Genomic DNA, 24,935 nt, shown 5'->3' on the forward strand with positions numbered 1-24,935 from the left:
TGTCTATTAGTATTTTCTCTCCTCTCTGTTTGTGTATTAAGGACCTGTCTATTAGTATTTTCTCTCCTCTCTGTTTGTGTATGAAGCACCTGTCTATTAGTATTTTCTCTCCTCTCTGTTTGTGTATTAAGGACCTGTCTATTAGTATTTTCTCTCCTCTCTGTTTGTGTATTAAGGACCTGTCTATTAGTATTTTCTCTCCTCTCTGTTTGTGTATTAAGGACCTGTCTATTAGTATTTTCTCTCCTCTCTGTTTGTGTATTAAGGACCTGTCTATTAGTATTTTCTCTCCTCTCTGTTTGTGTATTAAGGACCTGTCTATTAGTATTTTCTCTCCTCTCTGTTTGTGTATTAAGGACCTGTCTATTAGTATTTTCTCTCCTCTCTGTTTGTGTATTAAGGACCTGTCTATTAGTATTTTCTCTCCTCTCTGTCTGTGTATAAAGGACCTGTCTATTAGTATTTTCTCTCCTCTCTGTTTGTGTATTAAGGACCTGTCTATTAGTATTTTCTCTCCTCTCTGTTTGTGTATTAAGGACCTGTCTATTAGTATTTTCTCTCCTCTCTGTTTGTGTATTAAGGACCTGTCTATTAGTATTTTCTCTCCTTTCTGTTTGTGTATTAAGCACCTGTCTATTAGTATTTTCACTCCTTTCAGTTTGTGTATGAAGCACCAGTCTATTAGTATTTTCTATCCTTTCTGTTTGTGTATTAAGGACCTGTCTATTAGTACTTTCTCTCCTCTCTGTTTGTGTATTAAGGACCTGTCTATTAGTATTTTCTCTCCTCTCTGTTTGTGTATTAAGGACCTGTCTATTAGTATTTTCTCTCCTCTCTGTTTGTGTATTAAGCACCTGTCTATTAGTATTTTCTATCCTTTCTGTTTGTGTATTAAGGACCTGTCTATTAGTATTTTCTCTCCTCTCTGTTTGTGTATTAAGGACCTGTCTATTAGTATTTTCTATCCTTTCTGTTTGTGTATTAAGGACCTGTCTATTAGTATTTTCTCTCCTCTCTGTTTGTGTATTAAGGACCTGTCTATTAGTATTTTCTATCCTTTCTGTTTGTGTATTAAGCACCTGTCTATTAGTATTTTCACTCCTTTCAGTTTGTGTATTAAGCACCTGTCTATTAGTATTTTCTCTCCTCTCTGTTTGTGTATTAAGGACCTGTCCATTTCACATTAACATTTTCTGTATTAAGGGCATGCCTACCTTATGATTATATTCAGTGTATTTTCTGGGAGAAATTTAAGTTGTATATATACCATTGTCATCTCACATTTCCTAAGAATCCTGAAAATTCTATTTTCAGAAATAAGCAAGACCTCTTTCTTATTTCACATTACATGTAGTGTATCTTCAACATTTGAAGGCTGTTTTGGTGCTGTTCAGTGCACTTATATTGTTTTCTTATCGAGTTGAGAACACAACAGGATTCTGTAATACAAAGTACAATTCTGTTCCTGGATAACTACACATAACTTAAAATACTGATGTTCATTAGATTTCTGTCGTTTACACTGGATTTTTTTAAAAACATTAATTGAAAGTGAAATGTCAGTTTTTGAATTTCAAATTGACATATGTCTAAGCAGTAATATGCAAGAAATGATGCCATTACATTGAGACGACCCTTTTTGGAGCTGGAAGGGGTTTATGTGGATCACTCTTAAGATTTCCCTAACTCTTCCTGCATCTGAAAGAGCTTCTGCTGTCTCAACAGCTGTCTTTTCTCTGTAAGATTATGTACAAGTACAATCATAAAAGGTAATTAGTTATAAAAATGTTTAAAGTAATTTTTGTAAGAAAATTCCTTTTAGAAAAATTTAGTACAAAAGAAAATATGTAAAAATGAAACAACTACAAACCAATGTCAACTGTCTGTTCAGCAGCACTTTCTTGCTTCTGTTTCTCCGAGATTGTCCACTCCTTAGTACCTACATGTTCACTCCTGGTCATCTGGTGAGGGGCATAGTGTTTATCAGGAACTCTTTTGTTGTCATACTGCTGTGGATATGGTCCACTAACTCCCCCTGGTGAGATATTCTGATGACCTGCTACCAACTGCTCAGTGCTTGAATGGTGGTCATACTCTTCATTATGTTGTGTCCAGGCCTGTCGAGTCCCTTGGTGTGACCACATTGGGCCTTGCTGATTTTTGTAATTTTGACCTTTGTAACTTTGACCTTGGTAGCTATGACCTTGGTAACCTTGACCTTGATATCCTTGATGCCGGTAATGATGACCTTGGTAATCTTGACCCTGGTAACCTTGATAACTCTGATGACTGTGAGGGGGATCAGTCCTGTATTGGTCATTTGAATGAAAATGTGGTTTACCATATGGAAGCAAGACTGGGCTAGATCTCTGAGGAAAACGGTCATCAATGAACTGTGTTGCAAAATCTTGCTGTAGGTGGGTAGAATATTGTGTGGATGGGCCCTGTTGTGAAGGTGGACCATATTGTGGGGATGGTCCCTGTTGTGAAGGTGGACCATATTGTGAGGGTGGGGCCTGTTGTGGATGTGGACCATATTGTGGGGGTGGTCCCTGTTGTGAAGGTGGACCATATTGTGGGGGTGGGGCCTGTTGTGGATATGGACCATATTGTGGAGGTGGTCTCTGTTGTGAAGGTGGACCATATTGTGGGGTCGGGGCCTGTTGTGGAGGTGGACCATATTGCGGGGGTGGGCCCTGTTGTGAAGGTGGACCATATTGCAGGGGTGGGCCCTGTTGTGAAGGTGGACCATATTGCAGGGGTGGTCCCTGTTGTAAGGGTGGACCCTGTTGTGAGGGTGGACCATGTTGTGAAGGTGGACCCTGCTGTAAGGGTGGACCCTGTTGTGAGGGTGGACCATGTTGTGAAGGTTGACCCTGCTGTAAGGGTGGACTCTGCTGTGTAGATGGACTCTGCTGTAAGGGTAGACCCTGTTGTGTAGATGGACCCTGCTGTAAGGGTGGACCCTGCTGTGTAGATGGACCCTGCTGTAAGGGTGGACTCTGTTGTGTAGATGGACCCTGCTGTAAGGGTAGACCCTGTTGTTTAGATGGACCCTGCTGTAAGGGTAGACCCTGTTGTTTAGATGGACCCCGCTGTGAGTGTAGTCCCTGCTGTGAGGGTGGACCATGTTGTGAGGGTGGACCATGTTGTGTAGATGGACCCTGCTGTGAGTGTGGTCCCTGCTGTGAGGGTGGACCATGTTGTGAAGGTTGACCCTGCTGTAAGGGTGGACTCTGCTGTGTAGATGGACTCTGCTGTAAGGGTAGACCCTGTTGTGTAGATGGACCCTGCTGTAAGGGTGGACCCTGCTGTGTAGATGGACCCTGCTGTAAGGGTGGACCCTGTTGTGTAGATGGACCCTGCTGTAAGGGTAGACCCTGTTGTTTAGATGGACCCTGCTGTAAGGGTAGACCCTGTTGTTTAGATGGACCCCGCTGTGAGTGTAGTCCCTGCTGTGAGGGTGGACCATGTTGTGAGGGTGGACCATGTTGTGTAGATGGACCCTGCTGTGAGTGTGGTCCCTGCTGTGAGGGTGGACCATGTTGTGAGGGTGGACCCTGCTGTGAAGCTTGACCATGTTGTGAGGGTGGACCCTGCTGTGAGGGTGGACCATGCTGTGAGGGTGGACCATGTTGTGTAGATGGACCCTGCTGTGAGTGTGGTCCCTGCTGTGAGGGTGGACCATGTTGTGAGGGTGGACCCTGCTGTGAAGCTTGACCATGTTGTGAGGGTGGATCCTGCTGTGAGAGTGGACCATGCTGTGAGGGTGGACCATGTTGTGTAGATGGACCCTGCTGTGAGTGTGGACCATGCTGTGAATGTGGACCATATTGTGGGAGTGGACCATATTGTGAGGAAGTATCATACTGAGAGGATGGACCTTCATGTGAGTGTTGTGGTAATTGGTCTCTCTGATATATACACCATTGATGACCTTGACCTGTCTGATATTGTCCATGTACTACTGTCAATGATGGAGGCTGCCAACTGTCTCCTCTCGACATTGGCCTTGAATCTTGATTTTCAGTTTGAGGAAGACTCTGAGGCCACTGACCTTCAAAATTATCTTGATGTGAAATGTAATGCTGGTCCACTGGCTGACCTTGTTGATCACCTTGAACTTGATGTTGACGGTAAAAGTAGGTATGGCCTTGTGTCTGGTTTCCTGGTGTATTTGCAAAAGAAGATGGTGGGTACCCAGTTTGGAGTGAGGGACCTGATGATGTGTTATCCCCAGGGTACCCACTGACTGGAGGGGATTCCCTTCTCACTGGTCTCTCACTCATCCTTTTCTAACCTCAGTTCACCAGCCTAGAATAAATGAATAATTATCTTCAACAAACAAGACCTAGAACATTTTCTTATTCATCTTCTCCTCCCCCTCCTGTGTCCCCTATCCAAATCTCCTGCTGATTAAGTGATGGAAATAGACAGGTAGTGGGGATAAGAAATAGATATAATGTGACTATAAGGTTTGAATTCTGTGGATGAATGCAAAATTTACAACAATGAAATAAATCCATTTAACACACATGCTCAGAAGTAGAGAATCCCAGTCACTTTACTAGTCTCAATTAATTTTCCCTTTAGTCATCAAGTACAAAGTGTAGTAGGGTGTCCACCTTTTGAGTGATGAGAGGTTGTGGGTTGAGACCCAGTGCAGGGACACAGTTTTCATTACTCCCTCCTATTATGCATTTATACAAATAAATCTTGTTCTCTGGGGATGAAGCTCACAGATAGTGTTAATAGGAAACTGGAATATCAAGACAAAACCTTGTAGTGTGGATGGGCAGGCAATGTCACATCTTTGTCTATTTGAGTGGACAATCAAATCCTGAATGACTTAGAAAATAGGGAGTAGCTGTCCGTTGTACCAGGAAACAATGTTTCTACCCATATAATATAGTTAACACAGTGTCCTACGCCTGACAGGAGACATTTTGTGTAGATGTCTGATATTGTGACATCCAATTTACAGTAGCTGTACCTCTGATGAACTTGTGTAATAGGATCCGTATATGTAATAGCCCCAGCATTTGTGTGATAATCTGCAGTAATAGAAATAGTTGGCTACTTTTTTTAATTAAGCAACACTTACTTTTTCTGGGGTTTCTTTCTTTTTGTTTTATTATCATTATTCTATTCTATACAATGTACATCTTTGTTTGTCACAAGAATTGCTATACAGAGCTGATGTATATTATTCCTAATTTAACAGAGCTCATTATCAATAGCAATGCCCCCACTAGAATTTGAACCCAATACCTCTGGTTTACTAATTTTACACTCAACTTGTCCTTGATTTCAAGGGGTTACTGCGATGCTTGTTAAAGTAACACCAAGTTTTATCCCCAAGTCGCTACATGGGTGCCAGTGTTACTGAGGTTCCAATGCCTCATGTTGAATTCAACTAAAAGTCCCTCTAGCCATACAGGACACTGCAACTAGTATTTACTAGGGTTACTTACACTTGTAATAGGGCAGAGAACACATTCTCCACCACGGCCGTGTATAACATACAAAACACACATCTTCCACACACTAACATGTAACTTTAGATATTCTTGTACGTGTATTTTGACAAGTAATTCTCACTTGTAGGGAATTCAGTCTAATATAATAATGTATAGTAAAGTATGGGGGAACAAGAGACATAGAGTACATATAGGCTGGTATGAGGTGATATAAAAACTGAATATCTGAAACGAAAATAAACTTTTTATTAAGTAATGTAGATATTCACGTCATCCTTCAGATATGTGCATAGTATGATGACAGTCCCAAAAGCATAGAAATAATCCGTATCATTTTCAGTACACTGCTATCGGGAGTTAATGGGGACACGGGAATACACTGTAGTTTTAAGTGTTCAGGGTGTGAACGTACATAAATATCCCATACCTAGAGGTCTGTGTCTCCATGTTTGGTATCCTTACTTTAATATACAAACCCTACACACACACACACACACACACACAAAGTAAAGTTAGTATTTATCATATGTCCCGTATACGTAGAAAGCCAACTCTGTTTTTATTCACAACTTACCTGTAGATCACCATATTCTAATTCTCCGTTTTCTAATAAATTCAAGCATGACCATTTCAAGTGTGCGTGTTTTTTCCTCTGAAAGTGATAATTGTGTCAAATCACGTCTTCATCTAAATTCTCGAGATCACAGGGGTAGTGACGGGTTTTTCTGTTTCTACTTTCGGTTTGTCTCAGACATTCGGAATTTAAAACAAGACAGCGTTCTCGGACTTTATCGCTTTAATAATGAGGGCACATTAGTAACTTCGTCAGAACACAAGATCAAATCAATATGTCCACATTTTTTTTTCATAAACGACCAACCCTGTTCTAACTGGTAAAATCGATGTTAACGGTCCAAAGGTGATCTTTGATTTGGCTATCCCTGATCTCACTGACCAGTGATATCAACAAATTTTCTAACCTTTGTTATAACATTCTTTCAAGTTAAGACAATTTACCGCCAAATTTACAAAGTTTCAATTTGTTTCATGAAGTTAAAATACGACATACATTTAGATACGTCCGTGCTGCAACATTTTTCAAATAATATACGATCTATCCTCGAACAAGTATTCATTTTTAGAAATGACTAAACCAAAAGAAAGAAATAATGAAATGCAAGCGGTTTTTATTTATTGTCTGAATTCAAATTCAATTTAAGTAATAAATATCAATAGTAAACATTAGTGATTGGTCTTTTGTAAAAGTCCTCCTGTCATAAATCAAGTTACTATACAGAGATATGTATTACACGTATCTAGACAAACAGTAAGTATATATACCATAAATGGAGATGAGCTATGTCAGTTATCGCATCCATTTGTATGTGTTTATACAATAAAATCTGTTGAAATAAAATGAATATCAAAACGATTGGAAACGTTATATAAACATCCATATATCATACAGATACACGTCTCTGGATAAAAGGACAAATTAAGCCAATCAGCATTACCTTGAAAATCTATTTAAGATAGTGGAAAGTTTTTTAAAATTTAAATTTAGAAGCTAATGGATTGTTATTTGATAAAGAACTGAGGTTTCATTGCGTTTACAGCGGTATGAACGCAACGGGATACAGAAATACCATGGGTTGTTATAACGGGATACAGAAATGCCATGGGTTGTTATAACTTCAGTGTTGCCCGTGTTATGTTAACTAAATCAATACAGTAAGTTTTTTTTATTAATTTTATTTGTCCCAAATGTGCTGAAAAACAAGTTAGCCTATACAATTTTCTCTAGTTGTGGTACTTACAGAAGAATATACCCAGGGACGTATAGTACACCTCCGGTATACGTAAATTATTCAGTTTTAATAGGTTCATCAATCAAAGTATTTATGTTTATAAAAAGGATGATTTTTTTTCCCATATATACGTGAATCTTATTTATGAATATAGATATTTATTTTTTGATACATAAACTTTCAACTCTGACAAACATTCATCATTCATACACATTCTAGGAAACATAAAGTTATTCAAATCAAAATGAGTTTACAATAGACATATTTGACAATACCATCTATGTCTGACACATTTGTGTAACAAATATAATGCCATCGAGTAGGGCTAATTATATCACGTTTTATATCCTCATAAATGCTATAGCGAGATCTTCATTGTAATGCGTGATCGACAAAATTGTAAATTATCGAAAAAGTGTAGAACCATTCATGATTATATATTTTAAAAAATTATATGATTAAAAAATGACTATCTTAAACGCAAATAGAGATCTTTATAAATAAATACAGTAGATCGAAATGCCAACTCGTTGACATTTATAAATAAATAAATAAATAAATAAATAAATAAATAAATAAATAAATAAATAAATAAATAAATAAATAAATGAATGAATGAATGAATGAATGAATGAATGAATGAATGAATGAATGAATGAATGAAATTAATGTCAACGAGTTGGCATTTCCATCTATTTTTCTATCAAGGTTTTAGTACGATACCGAAATTCGTCTTTCACAAAGGAGTACTTCGTTATTAAAACAGTTTAAAAGACTGTTGACACCCATCCTTGTTTGTTTAAACAAACATGAAGCCACGATCGCCATGTCTTGCTCACCTATATGTGATTTTAGTCAGAGTGCTACTCCTGATCAGAGATCAAAGTCAAAAACACAATAGGTGATTATCGGCATGCAGTGAAAACAAAAGAACACCTCTCAGTAAGCCATAATCTACTCTCCTCCACTTGCCACGCGAGCAGTCGGTCAGATCCCGCCCACAATGACCAACCATATGGCTTCAAATCACATACGGAAGTCTTTAAACCTTTGGTGTTAATAACAATATAGAGGTACCCGAATGGTTTAACATGTCAGAGGGCGTAACTTATGACAACTGAGTAACCAATCATAGGTTTCGACTTTTAAAAACTTTGTAAAGGAATGTCTTCAAAAAAGAAATCCTTTACGTTTTGAAGTCATAAACTTGAAGAACTCCAACAAACGCAACCATATAACCATACCGAAGAATCCAAGAAGAGACTTTACTGAGAGGTATGTATTTCATTTTTGTGTTCACTTAAATATTAACCACACTAAGATTTATGTATCATTAACTTATTATTTATTTTCAACTATGAAACTAACAAAATGGTTGGGTAAGAAACCTTTACTTTTATGATATACGTTATAACAGCAACATAATCTACCATGTAGAGTCTTATATATAAAATATGATGAAATGAAAACCACTATATTTTGTGAATTTTTAAATGTAATAAAGTTGATGTTAAACAGATCATTTCTCGCGGCTATTATGACAAAGTCTTTAGAACCATTAAAAAAAAATCTTTTGGCACAACTATAACTAAAAATGTTCCGAAATAACCTTTAAAACCAGGTTAAATATTATCATTTCATTCCTCTAGATGGCTGCCTCCATGAGTACTACAAAGATCGGTCACTCTGTGCCACCGTCACACGCCCTATATCCCGGGTTCCACTCTCCTGACTCAAGGTAAGGACCAATTTTCTTTCTCCATGGTTTCCATGTTGTAGTACACATAACGTGAAGAGTCCTCTATACCAGACTCGTGCATGTTAAGTTTTAAAATTCTATAATAAATAAATATATTGAGAGTGGAGTTTTTTCATATCGTTCATCTTTGTCGGTATCTTAATGAAATTAATAAAAAAAAAAAAATTAGACAAAAACGTGTAGACTAAATATTGAAATCAATTTTCTGAAAGTTATTCTAACCTTCCATCTAACGGTAACCTGTTTATTTTGGAATTCAATAATCTAAATCCATACCTATTAATCTGATATTTTTTTTTAAATCCTGATGTTTTGTCCTGTTTACTTGTATCTTTAAGCGTCGTGTTTTATCCTGCAAACCGTCAAATTATTGGTCTGCGCAAACTATATTTTGAAATTTCCAGAGTGTTTAACTTTTGCCGTAGGGTCAAGTTTTCGTTTTTGTTTTTGTCGTGTTTAGTCCTGGTATTTTGTCGTGTTTTGTAATAACAATCACCGTCGTGTTCAGTCATTCTTGATATTTTGTCGTGTTTTTTGTAATAACAATCACTGTCTTGTTTAGTCAGTCCTAGTATTTTGTCGTGTTTAGCCATAACATTCACCGTCGTGTTTTGTCCTGGTATTTTGTCGTGTTTTGTTATAACTTTCACCGTCGTGTTTCGTCCTAGTACTTTGTCGTGTTTTGTTATAACATTCACCGTCGTGTTTCGTCCTAGTACTTTGTCGTGTTTTGTTATAACATTCACCGTCGTGTTTCGTCCTGTTATTTTTTTTGTCGTAACCTTTGACAAGGTCAAACGACTTTTTACAAGTCGTGATGTTATGTTTATTCTTTATCTTTGTTGTATCAAGCAGTGACTGCTTATTTTTAGTTGTTAAATTTGTCGTGCCAGATTGTAACTCAAGTTATGTTTATTCCTTACCTTGATCTTGAAAGACAGTAGATCTCGTTATGTTTAGTCCTTACCTTGATCGTGTAAGACAGTAGATCTCGTTATGTTTAGTCCTTACCTTGATCGTGTAAGACAGTAGATCTCGTTATGTTTAGTCCTTACCTTGATCGTGTAAGACAGTAGATCTCGTTATGTTTAGTCCTTACCTTGATCGTGTAAGACAGTAGATCTCGTTATGTTTAGTCCTTACCTTGATCGTGTAAGACAGTAGATCTCGTTATGTTTAGTCCTTACCTTGATCGTGTAAGACAGTAGATCTCGTTATGTTTAGTCCTTACACTGATCGTGTAAGACAGTAGATCTCGTTATGTTTAGTCCTTACCTTGATCGTGTAAGACAGTAGATCGCGTTATGTTTAGTCCTTACACTGATCGTGTAAGACAGTAGATCTCGTTATGTTTAGTCCTTACCCTTACCTCGTTAGGTTTTCTCTTGTTACTTTGCCGTATAAAGCCATAACTCTCGTTATATTTTCTCATTACTTTTGCAGTGTTAAGTCGTAACTCTCGTTATGTTTTGTCGTTACCTTTGCCGTGTTAAGTCGTAACTCTCGTTATGTTTTGTCGTTACCTTTGCCGTGTTAAGTCGCAACTCTCGTTATGTTCAGTCGTTACCTTATGTTATGTATAAAGTCACCTTTTAAAGTCTAAAATCATAATATTGTTAAGTCGTAACAGAAGTCCTGTTTAGTCCTTTCTCTCACACATTGTTGTCGTTCCACAATTATTGTTGTGGTTAGCCCAGGTTATGTTGGCTTTATGTAAGATAACGTGATATGTGGCCGTTATGTCAATCAGACCAGGTTATATGGTTATATGATACTCTGATTTGTGGAGTCAATTAATATGGCAAGCATAGATGATGTTATTAATAGGACTGACCAATTCTGTCTGGAAAGTTTTTTCTAAATCACACATTTTATCCTTACTTTAAATTTGAATACAAAATATAGATATCCTTACATTTTCTCAAAAGAAAATAATTTGATTATTCATTGAGAATAACATTCATATATTCAATTAATATTTCCCCAAATTTTTTGAAGGTCTAAAGACCTGGATACTTCACCACCGTTCCAGAAGATGGGACATCCAGCTTTTCCTTCGTACTCCGGACCTGACCCCCATGTGTATGGCTCTCCTCAGATGCCTGGTATGCCAGGCAATCCTTGGTTTCCGACCTATCCATTCCAGCAGCCAGCCATGTTTACGGCCCAGGTCCCTGACCAGAGAGTCCCACCAATGATGTATATGCCTCCAATGATGCCTGGGCAAAGTTTCCCTTTAGTGACACGGGACAGCTTTTTCCATCGTAACACCAAGAATGAACTGAGAGCAGCCATTTTTGAGAAGGTCCTTGGTACATTTCCCAAGTTACAGAAAATGTTAGTCGAGAGCAGCAAACCCAACTTATCAGCTCCAGAGAATTTTCCAGACTGCCGATTCGCCAACCTCCCTCGCCAGGAGACAGTGTCTCCACCTGGCATTTTCCTGCCAAGTCTGAATCTTGATGATGAGGAGGACCTTGGACATCGATTGAGCCCTCTCCTGTCTCGGCCTAGCACCTCACCTGCCATGGCCATGTCTCCCTACCTCACACAGCTCATCGACCAGGTGATGGATAACACTCCTGACCTCGCTGACCTCATCATGGACAGCTCATCTTCCAGCAATGACACGCCTACAAAGTCTGATTCCTCTACTGATTTCTGCAGTTTTGTTCCCATCAAACCTGAGCCCATCACTCCACCACAGACAGAGGTATCACCACCAGCCTTCACCAAGATTGTCCATAATGAACTAACCACCACCAAGAATGTCTGCGACATCTGCCACAAAGTCTTCTCCTCTAAAGCCAACCTGAGAGTTCACATGCGACGACACAGCGGGGAGAAACCATTCAAGTGTGAGTGGTGCAGCAAGGCCTTCAACCAACGTTCCACCCTGCGAACACACATTCGGATTCACACAGGAGAGCGTCCATACACCTGTAACATGTGCAATAAGTCTTTTGCTGATTATTCTACTTTCACCAAGCACCAGCGCACACACACTGGAGAAAAGCCCTACAGCTGTAATTTGTGTGGTAAGAGTTTTGCCCAGTCTGGGAACATGATCAGACATCGACAGACCCACGATCGATTTGGCAGTGACAGTGAAGTATCCCCCATGTAGAAATGTGAAAGACGAAACACAGTATGATTAACAAGAGTGATAATGATAGAACATGTGATTACTGTAAACAATAGATTTGAAATACTTCAGTGATTTCTTCAATATCAGCAATGAGTGCCTAGCATATTTATTTATAATGAAAAAAATTATTTATGATATGACATTGTAAAAATATAGTGCATATGACTCTTACACTCGATGTGTATTGTGGTGCATCTCCCTTAATTCTTATGGTATTACCTGCCCTTGTTTCAATATTGTATTATCTATAATGCACTTTTGTTTCAATATTTGGACTTTTACCCTTGGTTTCAAGAAAAAAATTCCTTGTAACTCTGTATAGATTACCCTGCTTGTTCCATGTATGTATTGTTTTGTCTCTGTATGGATTATCTCCTCTTATTCTATGCATGTATTATTTTTTTTGTTTCTATGTATGAATTATCTCCCCTTGTTCTATGAATTGATATCTTCTCATGTTCTGTGTACAGGTTATCTCCCCTTATTTCTATGACCATTTTATCTCTTTGTTTCTATGTAGATTATCTCACGAGATATGTTGATCAGTGCTCTATGTACATTAATAAATGTATAATAAAACCAAATTAACAGTGATGCTGGACATTGCTCCTCTGTACTGTATGTATCCATTAAATCTCAAAAACCTGCAATCAGCTTTTTGTTCATTACTTTATAATCTTCATTAAAACAAATCTTCACATCTTCACAAATTAATCCTTGATATCAAAATAAGGGCAAAATAAGGGCAAAATAAGGGCAAAATAAGGGCAAAATAAGGGCAAAAAAGCAAAACTGATATATTTCCTTGGAGATGCCTAAAAATAAAAAAAACCCCAAGAAATACCAACACGTCACCATAATCATAACCCAAACACAAATTCAATAAAACCAAATGTGAACAAAGTTAGAAATAAAATACTAAACACTATATGTGGTAAACAACTTACAGAAAGATGGTGGTAATGAATGAAGCACAGAGACATATTATATGTGTCATTATGACCTGCTGTAGACAGTAACAAACATGTTAGATGTGTCATTATGACCTGCTGTAGACAGTAACAAACATGTTAGATGTGTTATTGTGACCTGCTGTAGACAGTAACAAACATGTTAGATGTGTTATTGTGACCTGCTGTAGAAAGTAACAAACATTATATGTGTCATTGTGACCTGCTGTAGACAGTAACAAACATGTTAGATGTGTCATTGTGACCTGCTGTAGACAGTAACAAACATGTTAGACGTGTCATTGTGACCTGAATAAAATCACATGTACAATGAATTGCAATAAACAAACTCTTTTACACCAGTAATATCTTGTATTTCTTCAAGATGAAATATGTTGGCAATACTTTCATAATGGTGTTTATTATTTTCCAAGTCTAATGAGGGTAAGTTATTCTTTCATGAGGAGTATCCTTTTGGAGCAAACATGGATATATCTATATTGTTCAGGTGTATAAAGTTTACTTTACCTGTACATTTCTGATTTACCTGTAATTAGTAGGTCAACACAACAGGTCAGTCATGTCCATCTCAAATGAAAGCTTGAATCAACAACAATAATACCTATAAATACACCTACTTCAGGTTCTTCAGGTTACATCTTCTACTTCATGTTATCAAATATTTACACACAGACATAGGACAGACAGCTCATAATATTTCATTAGCTATGTACATATTTAATTCTGAATTCAGGACCCAGTTAACAGAACAGCTCTTTTATCTATATTAAACGACTGGTTCAGTTACATGTATCAGCTGTACGTCTGAAATAGTGGATGTAAAACCTACAGTTAAAAAACGAATAAATAACAGTAACACATATATCACCTAGATCAAACAGGAAGCATTATCTTTTTACAAACCTCCTTTCTTTACAATATAGATAATCAGTTATATTTTGTGAAGATCATATAGAAGACAATTAAAACAATTGATTTTTACTTCTTCATTTAAGGAAAGTGCTTTACAATAAACAGTTAATACAATGTATATTATATAATGAATACTTTACAGAGTAAGACAATGGAATGTGGTTCAAAATAAATTTTATTCACTGTTAAATGTTACATTGATCTTCAGTAATGCACCAAGCACCCTTTCTTCACATGTAACACCCATCCTCCTCGAACAGCTTTAGAACACCTCAACAATCTTCATCTAATTAAATATCCCTATACAATATTCTTTACCCAAACAACTCAATGTACACACACACTTATCAAAAACAAAGTTTTCACCGCTTTTATTTTTTTCACATTTATGTGAAAACCATGTCAGTGACCTGTGTCTTTATGTGAAAACCATGTCAGTGACCTGTGTCTTTATGTGATATTCTCCAAAATGAACTGATATATAGTATTGCCAATATGAAACATAATCAGATGTTACTTTATAAGGATGAAAATAAGTTTCATTAAAATGTGATATCAACTGAAATGTTACATTAACCAACATGACATTAAGTGGTCTCCATTGTAATATCACTGCAACTATAAATCAGCATTATTTAATGTAAAAGAGAAACTTTGTTAACAAGATAGCACTATCAATAACATATATATATAATTCTTTATAATTTATAGGTTGTACTTACTGCTAAGGTAAACAAATTTTACACTAAACCTCATTGGCTATAAACTTCCATTAGGCAGATCATATACACTCAAAACCATTAATATTGGAATTAAGAAACTCACTGTCTTTATTTATGTCTAAATTTATACATATGGTTTATTTCATATACCAAATCAATTAGAAGGTAAATTCTGGTCCCAAGCATTATAATCACTGTCTTCATTTAAAAGCAACTATGGTGAAGAGCAATTAGACGAGATATGAACAATTTAGAAACCTGTCATTTCAATTCTCTGTATTTTTATTTCAACATTTCAACAAAAACACCCTGATATATTTCATTTAGTGACAGAGACTATAGACATCACGGATAGTAAATGGGCATATGATGTTGAGGGTTAACACTTGTTAACAACTATGTCCTACATCATTAACCTGACTATGACAGCTAATTTAGTTAATTGGTATGACATGTGACATTACATTGCTTTCTGATCTGGTACCTTAAGTATAACTGATAATTACAAGATAAAAGCCACACATATAGGCAGTGTGACTATAATGAACTTGTGTTCCTACATCTACTTAGCAGACAATTTAAGTGTTTAAATCTTCATAGCGAAGCAATCAATTGGTTCCAAACTGGAGAATGTAAGTGCCCTCATGTTACTAAATAGTGCCGATTTTACAGGGATTGGATAGGTAGACACACAAATTTGGGAATGAGACAAAAATGAATTTGGCTTGTTTTTACCTGGAAAGCCTAAATTTCCTATAATAATAAACATAAATTTAATGAAGAATTGTAAATTTTAAGCACACAAAATCTGAATGAATTACAACACTGGTGACATGACATTGCCACAGGTGACTTTTATCTTACAATAATATAGATGAGTGATAACTATTGCACTAAAACCACAGTTCTTTTTCAAGTTACATAAATACATAAGTATACACAATATATATTTCATAAACATGTAATTAAAATCATTACTCTGTCATTAATGGCCCCATTAAACTTTGATTGCCTATTAATCACATTTCCAACATATTTAAAACAATAAATAAACATACACCTCTTTTCAGACAGATATCAGAGTATGTCCCAATAAATGATGACACAAACAGTCCAGATGTAAAACTGATGATATACATATATGAATGCATTGTACATTACTTAATTAACATGTTACAAGCATCCTACACAAAGTCCAGGTGTAAAGCTAACAATACACGTTATACGTATATATCCCAACACAGACATTGTGGTAACATGGTACAAGCATCCTACACAAAGTCCAGGTGTAAAGCTAACAATACACGTTATACGTATATATCCCAACACAGACATTGTGGTAACATGTTACAAGCATCCTACACAAAGTCCAGGTGTAAAGCTAACAATACACGTTATACGTATATATCCCAACACAGACATTGTGGTAACATGTTACAAGCATCCTACACAAAGTCCAGGTGTAAAGCTAACAATACACGTTATACGTATATATCCCAACACAGACATTGTGGTAACATGTTACAAGCATCCTACACAAAGTCCAGGTGTAAAGCTAACAATACACGTTATACGTATATATCCCAACACAGACATTGTGGTAACATGTTACAAGCATCCTACACAAAGTCCAGGTGTAAAGCTAACAATACACGTTATACGTATATATCCCAACACAGATATTGTGGTAACATGTTACAAGCATCCTACACAAAGTCCAGGTGTAAAGCTAACAATACACGTTATACGTATATATCCCAACACAGACATTGTGGTAACATGTTACAAGCATCCTACACAAAGTCCAGGTGTAAAGCTAACAATACACGTTATACGTATATATCCCAACACAGACATTGTGGTAACATGTTACAAGCATCCTACACAAAGCCCAGGTGTAAAGCTAACAATACACGTTATACTTATATATCCCAACACAGACATTGTGGTAACATGTTACAAGCATCATACACAGAGACTAGAAAGTCCAGGTGTAAAACTGATGATATACAATAGAGACAAAACAAGGAGTGTTAGGCAACAAAAGTCACCAGACAAATCTTTATGTTACTGAATATACTTTCAGTATTTAGCAATGATATCCAATCAGAAATACCCTTCTGATGATCACCTGGCTATTTAAAGAGTGTCTCAGCTTTATCACAGTTTTGATTGCTGTATAAATATGTGTACATATTGTAACTCTTATAATTACTGCAATCGCAGAAGTGAGTGGAAAAGAGAATTCTTTAATGAGTGATGTCCCTTTGGTAACAACATAATACTAGAAAGTCATTTGTGGAAGAAGACAATATTCACTTAAATCATAAGATGTGTTCCTTTTTTGGTAGAACACATGTTTTGTCAAGAAAACAAGATATCCACTTCTTTCATCAGTTGCGTTCCCTTTTCACCGGCATGGTGGCAGTAATATTCAGCTGCTTTCCTGTGACCCAGATTAATGAGCTGTCGAGCATACTCAAGGAAAATTGCTTCCACCAAAGATTCTGCAAAATCAACATTTTGTAAAGATATGTGGTTTCATGCTGGAACATGACACATCACACAGTTAGCAGAAAGATGCCACTTAATCTGTTAATCAACTGTTACATTATTTTCAGGGAAAATTTTATCTGTGACATTCACTCACTGTTCAAATGATGCTGGACTTTAACAGAGTAAAAAACAAAAAATAGGGATTTCACATATTTATGGTACTAAAGAATGCAGGGAAAACAGAAAACTTTCTTAATATAAAATAACTGAAAAAGATGTGTGTGTAACGCAGCACAGTGATAACACAGGCTTTTTCTTTGTAACTTTACAGTCTTGTGTCCTGTCTAACATGGCCCAGACATTTATACCTTACTGGTTTCTGGTGTCATGTCTAACATGCCCCAGACATTTATAACTCACTGGTTTCTGGTGTCATGTCTAACATGCCCCAGACATTTATAACTCACTGGTTTCTGGTGTCATGTCTAACATGCCCCAGACATTTATAACTCACTGGTTTCTGGTGTCATGTCTAACATGCCCCAGACATTTATAACTCACTGGTTTCTGGTGTCATGTCTTACAGTCTCCAGACATTAATAACTCACTGGTTTCTGGTGTCATGTCTGACATACCCCAGACATTTATAACTCACTGGTTTCTGGTGTCATGTCTGACATGCCCCAGACATTTATAACTCACTGGTATCTGGTGTCATGTCTAACATGCCCCAGACATTTATAACTCACTGGTTTCTGGTGTCATGTCTAACATGCCCCAGACATTTATAACTCACTGGTTTCTGGTGTCATGTCTAACATGCCCCAGACATTTATAACTCACTGGTATCTGGTGTCATGTCTAACATGCCCCAGACATTTATAACTCTCTGGTTTCTGGTGTCATGTCTAACATGCCCCAGACATTTATAACTCACTGGTATCTGGTGTCATGTCTTACAGTCTCCAGACATTTATAACTCACTGGTTTCTGGTGTCATATCTTACAGTCTGCAGACATTTATAACTCACTGGTTTCTGGTGTCATGTCTGACATACCCCAGACATTTATAACTCACTGGTTTCTGGTGTCATGTCTAACATGCCCCAGACATTTATAACTCACTGGTATCTGGTGTCATGTCTAACATGCCCCAGACATTTATAACTTACTGGTATCTGGTGTCATGTCTAACATGCCCCAGACATTTATAACTCACTGGTTTCTGGTGTCATGTCTAACATGCCCCAGACATTTATAACTCACTGGTTTCTGGTGTCATGTCTAACATGCCCCAGACATTTATAACTCACTGGTTTCTGGTGTCATGTCTTACAGTCTGCAGACAATTACAACTTACTGGTTTCTGGTGTCATGTCTAACAGGCCAAACTCCATACAGGCCTCCGCAAAACATGCTGCTCTATTGAACTGACGCATGCCATATAACATCTCCAAGACCTTAGGGAAATGGCCGAGGGACAACATCACTAACAGCGCCTTACTCTGTAGAAACATAATAATATACATCATTAGGTGTTCTACAGTGAAATTTTACACCATACTGGAATAAACAACATTAACACTGAGTTTTATATTTCAAGAATGTATAAGCAGGCCTCACACTTCTCCTCCCAACCCCTCAACGTTTTCTTTGGATCAAAAACTATTGAGGGGTTAATCTATAAACGAGATACCTAGTTATTTTTAATTTCAAAAGTGCCCAATATTAACCTTGACAAATGAACACCAATATCTAATCAGGTGCAGACTTGGTAGAATGATGATACGGTGTCAGCACCAACTGTTGATGTATACCTTGTGCTGAAGGTTATCTTAGTTATACACAAGGATATAGAGAGTATTATATCCCTAGGTTAACTTACAGAAGTAGGAGGTTTGGAAACCTACCTTTTGGTTGACTTGTGTACTACAGAGGTGATCTACCCATCGCTTCAGGACCTCACAGCAGTCTGTGTAACTGAGTGTCGCCTGCAAAAAACAGACATATGACCATACAATTGCTAAATACTATCCATTGATTTTTGCGGCTGAAATATATTCGCAAATAATTTCAAGGAAATATATTTTCCCTGTATTATTTGATCATTGTGTGATAAAGTTAAAACCTTTGCAACAATTAATTTTCTGTTTTGACATGTCGACATAACACAAATCAATATGCAAATATATGTTTACTGAAACCTGCTGCTTGACCAAGTGATGCAAACCTTAGGTAAAAATCTAATATCCCACTTCAAAAAAATGAACAAAATGCTAACAGTAGAACTACTTACCAGCATTATTCAACTATTGCAATAAAAATTTCCCTGGCCTTTCATCATATTTATCTTGATGTTCCCCCCTACTTTGGCCAGCCAAACTGCCTGCTCCCATGCCCCATTATATCTGTATGTAGTGACTGACAGTAATTGTATACTGATGTACCCTACCTTGGCCAGCCATACTGCCTGCTCCCAGGCCCCATTATGTCTGACAGTAATTGTATACTGATGTACCCTACCTTGGCCAGCCAAACTGCCTGCTCCCAGGCCCCATTATGTCTGACAGTAATTGTATACTGATGTACCCTACCTTGGCCAGCCAAACTGCCTGCTCCCAGGCCCCATTATGTCTGACAGTAATTGTATACTGATGTACCCTACCTTGGCCAGCCAAACTGCCTGCTCCCAGGCCCCATTATGTCTGTATGTAGTGACTGACAGTAATTGTATACTGATGTACCCTACCTTGGCCAGCCAAACTGCCTGCTCCCATGCCCCATTATGTCTGTATGTAGTGACTGACAGTAATTGTATACTGATGTACCCTACCTTGGCCAGCCAAACTGCCTGCTCCCAGGCCCCATTATGTCTGACAGTAATTGTATACTGATATACCCTACCTTGGCCAGCCAAACTGCCTGCTCCCATGCCCCATTATGTCTGTATGTAGTGACTGACAGTAATTGTATACTGATGTACCCTACCTTGGCCAGCCAAACTCCCTGCTCCCAGGCCCCATTATGTTTGTATGTAGTGACTGACAGTAACTGTATACTGATGTACCCTACCTTGGCCAGCCAAACTGCCTGCTCCCAGGCCCCATTATGTCTGACAGTAATTGTATACTGATGTACCCTACCTTGGCCAGCCAAACTGCCTGCTCCCAGGCCCCATTATGTCTGACAGTAATTGTATACTGATGTACCCTACCTTGGCCAGCCAAACTGCCTGCTCCCAGGCCCCATTATGTCTGTATGTAGTGACTGACAGTAATTGTATACTGATGTACCCTACCTTGGCCAGCCAAACTGCCTGCTCCCAGGCCCCATTATGTCTGTATGTAGTGACTGACAGTAATTGTATACTGATGTACCCTACCTTGGCCAGCCAAACTGCCTGCTCCCAGGCCCCATTATGTCTGACAGTAATTGTATACTGATATACCCTACCTTGGCCAGCCAAACTGCCTGCTCCCATGCCCCATTATGTCTGTATGTAGTGACTGACAGTAATTGTATACTGATGTACCCTACCTTGGCCAGCCAAACTCCCTGCTCCCAGGCCCCATTATGTTTGTATGTAGTGACTGACAGTAACTGTATACTGATGTACCCTACCTTGGCCAGCCAAACTCCCTGCTCCCAGGCCCCATTATGTCTGACAGTAATTGTATACTGATGTACCCTACCTTGGCCAGCCAAACTGCCTGCTCCCAGGCCCCATTATGTCTGTATATAATGACTGACAGTAATTGTATACTGATGTACCCTACCTTGGCCAGCCAAACTGCCTGCTCCCAGGCCCCATTATGTCTGTATATAATGACTGACAGTAATTGTATACTGATGTACCCTACCTTGGCCAGCCAAACTGGCTGCTCCCATGCCCCATTATGTCTGTATGTAGTGACTGACAGTAATTGTATACTGATGTACCCTACCTTGGCCAGCCAAACTGCCTGCTCCCATGCCCCATTATGTCTGTATGTAGTGACTGACAGTAATTGTATACTGATGTACCCTACCTTGGCCAGCCAAACTGCCTGCTCCCAGGCCCCATTATGTCTGACAGTAATTGTATACTGATGTACCCTACCTTGGCCAGCCAAACTGCCTGCTCCCATGCACCATAAGTCTGTAAGTAGCGACAAGCATCCATTCCTTTATCGATCAGACACAGGAGCTGGACTCCCTCTGGCAATAGTAACAAGAAATCATCCAATGACACAGAAATCTTTATATTTTATTAATGTCCAATTGTAATGACAAGTCATGTTCACCTTTCATGATCACTGGTTATCAGTCAATATTATATAGAGAATGTAGGTACAGTTAAATCTCTTTATCTTGAAATTCAAGGGAATGTGGAAAATATATCAACTTATCCGAAGTTCAACTCAAACGAAGAGTATAAATAAGGTTGATGATATCAGTTTCCTGAAGTTGATTTCCGTTAAACAAAGTTGGGCTACGATAGCACACAAGCAGCATAGTTTAATGTTTTTTGAAATGGCAGTAAAAATAAACAAATAAATCTGATTCTACTTTCTCCTTTCATTGTTCATTCATCCAAACAACAAATTATGTAATAACGACTCCAATTAAATACATTTGTACTGGCGTTGTTCTGTTCCGCATACGTGTACAATACCCTTACCGACCAAGCACATATACATCATATATATTTTATGGAATGACAATAAAACGAAATTAAAACTTTATTACTAATAAATAAGCATATGAAAAACACGGGACTAGAAAGTTTTACATGTAACAGAAAACATTGTACAAGCCCTTGACTTAACAAATCACGCACAGATATAGACAAAAATTAATTTCGAGACAACAAATGACTTTTCCCTTGCTTTCCAACTGAAGGGACTGAAAAATCGCTTCAAATTTACACAAAATTTCTACTTAATGAAATTCAATTCATCTGAACTAAAATTACAAAGATATAGAAGGAAAAAAACTGGGACTTATTATTACCTCTTAAACAGAATTTTGTTTATATATTTAAATATTTCCAACCAAGGCATCATCAATTACGAAGTCAAGGTAAGACAGGTTGACATAACTGTGTCCTTGGAAAAAGGGGTGAAAAAGCCATGTAATAAAATACTTAAAGTATAAAGTTCTGAAAAATCAGTATCAGCTAATTGTTATGTCCCAGACAAAGGTACACTAGAATGTTCCTAATTGTTATGTCCCAGACAAAGGTACACTAGAATGTTCCTAATTGTTATGTCCCTGACAAAGGTACACTAGAATGTTCCTAATTGTTATGTCCCAGACAAAGGTACACTAGAATGTTCCTAATTGTTATGTCCCAGACAAAGGTACACTAGAATGTTCCTAATTGTTATGTCCCTGACAAAGGTACACTAGAATGTTCCTAATTGTTATGTCCCAGACAAAGGTACACTAGAATGTTCCTAATTGTTATGTCCCAGACAAAGGTACACTAGAATGTTCCTAATTGTTATTCTCCAGACAAAGGTACACTAGAATGTTCCTAATTGTTATTCTCCAGACAAAGGTACACTAGAATGTTCCTAATTGTTATGTCCCAGACAAAGGTACACTAGAATGTTCCTAATTGTTATTCTCCAGACAAAGGTACACTAGAATGTTCCTAATTGTTATGTCCCAGACAAAGGTACACTAGAATGTTCCTAATTGTTATGTCCCAGACAAAGGTACACTAGAATGTTCCTAATTGTTATGTCCCAGACAAAGGTACACTAGAATGTTCCTAATTGTTATTCTCCAGACAAAGGTACTCTAGAACGTTCCTAATTGTTATTCTCCAGACAAAGGTACACTAGAATGTTCCTAATTGTTATGTCCCAGACAAAGGTACACTAGAATGTTCCTAATTGTTATTCTCCAGACAAAGGTACACTAGAATGTTCCTAATTGTTATTCTCCAGACAAAGGTACACTAGAATGTTCCTAATTGTTATTCTCCAGACAAAGGTACACTAGAATATTCCTAATTGTTATGTCCCAGACAAAGGTATACTAGAATGTTCCTAATTGTTATGTCCCAGACAAAGGTACACTAGAATATTCCTAATTGTTATTCTCCAGACAAAGGTACACAAGAATGTTCCTAATTGTTATGTCCCAGACAAAGGGACACTAGAATGTTCCTAATTGTTATGTCCCAGACAAAGGGACACTAGAATGTTCCTAATTGTTATGTCCCAGACAAAGGTACACTAGAATGTTCCTAATTGTTATTCTCCAGACAAAGGTACACTAGAATATTCCTAATTGTTATGTCCCAGACAAAGGTATACTAGAATGTTCCTAATTGTTATGTCCCAGACAAAGGTACACTAGAATATTCCTAATTGTTATTCTCCAGACAAAGGTACACTAGAATGTTCCTAATTGTTATGTCCCAGACAAAGGGACACTAGAATGTTCCTAATTGTTATGTCCCAGACAAAGGGACACTAGAATGTTCCTAATTGTTATGTCCCAGACAAAGGTACACTAGAATATTCCTAATTGTTATGTCCCAGACAAAGGTACACTAGAATATTCCTAATTGTTATTCTCCAGACAAAGGTACACTAGAATGTTCCTAATTGTTATTCTCCAGACAAAGGTACACTAGAATGTTCCTAATTGTTATGTCCCAGACAAAGGTACACTAGAATATTCCTAATTGTTATTCTCCAGACAAAGGTACACTAGAATGTTCCTAATTGTTATGTCCCAGACAAAGGGACACTAGAATGTTCCTAATTGTTATGTCCCAGACAAAGGGACACTAGAATGTTCCTAATTGTTATGTCCCAGACAAAGGTACACTAGAATATTCCTAATTGTTATTCTCCAGACAAAGGTATACTAGAATGTTCCTAATTGTTATGTCCCAGACAAAGGGACACTAGAATGTTCCTAATTGTTATGTCCCAGACAAAGGTACACTAGAATGTTCCTAATTGTTATGTCCCAGACAAAGGCACACTAGAATGTTCCTAATTGTTATGTCCCAGACAAAGGTACACTAGAATGTTCCTAATTGTTATGTACCTGACAAAGGTACACTAGAATGTTCCTAATTGTTATGTCCCAGACAAAGGTATACTAGAATGTTCCTAATTGTTATGTCCCAGACAAAGGTACACTAGAATGTTCCTAATTGTTATGTCCCAGACAAAGGTACACTAGAATGTTCCTAATTGTTATGTCCCAGACAAACGTACACTAGAATGTTCCTAATTGTTATGTCCCTGACAAACGTACACTAGAATGTTCCTAACGTACATTAGAATGTTCCCCACTGTTATGTCCCAGACAATCTTATACTAGAATGTGTGAATCTGTTACACCCCACACAAACATACACTAGAATGTTCCCCACTGTTATGTCCCAGACAATCTTATACTAGAATTTGTGAATCTGTTACACCTCACACAAACGTACACTAGAATGTTCCCCACTGTTATGTCCCTGACAATCTTATACTAGAATGTGTGAATCTGTTACACCCCACACAAACGTTCACTAGAATGTTCCCCACTGTTTTGTCCCCGACAATCTTATACTAGAATGTGTGAATCTGTTACACCCCACACAAACGTACACTAGAATGTTCCCCACTGTTATGTCCCTGAC

General features: G+C 37.6%; 2 protein-coding genes across 2 annotated transcripts in view; one reads left to right on the top strand and one right to left on the bottom strand.

Moving 5' to 3' along the window:
• Positions 1-8,937: 8,937 nt before the first annotated feature.
• Positions 8,938-12,174, top strand: LOC132546931 (zinc finger protein 544-like). Its single transcript, XM_060210659.1, has 2 exons — positions 8,938-9,026; positions 11,046-12,174. Exons 1-2 carry the CDS (start codon positions 8,938-8,940, stop codon positions 12,172-12,174), a joined length of 1,218 nt encoding a protein of 405 aa, XP_060066642.1.
• A 2,061-nt stretch (positions 12,175-14,235) lies between these two features.
• The window catches only part of LOC132546942 (WD repeat-containing protein 11-like), a 39,182-nt gene continuing 28,482 nt past the window's right edge, over positions 14,236-24,935 (bottom strand). The window contains exons 26-29 of the mRNA XM_060210671.1: positions 21,396-21,493; positions 19,207-19,287; positions 18,657-18,801; positions 14,236-17,307 (exon numbers count right to left, since the gene is read on the bottom strand). Coding sequence (XP_060066654.1) covers positions 17,165-17,307; positions 18,657-18,801; positions 19,207-19,287; positions 21,396-21,493 — 467 coding nt within the window. The 3' untranslated portion in view covers positions 14,236-17,164. The remainder of the gene's footprint in view (positions 17,308-18,656; positions 18,802-19,206; positions 19,288-21,395; positions 21,494-24,935) is intronic.

Source organism: Ylistrum balloti, unplaced genomic scaffold (assembly GCF_031769215.1).
Source record: "Ylistrum balloti isolate Yb309-2 unplaced genomic scaffold, AGI_CSIRO_Ybal_v1 Utg369922, whole genome shotgun sequence".
NCBI classification, from domain to species: Eukaryota; Metazoa; Mollusca; class Bivalvia; order Pectinida; family Pectinidae; genus Ylistrum; species Ylistrum balloti.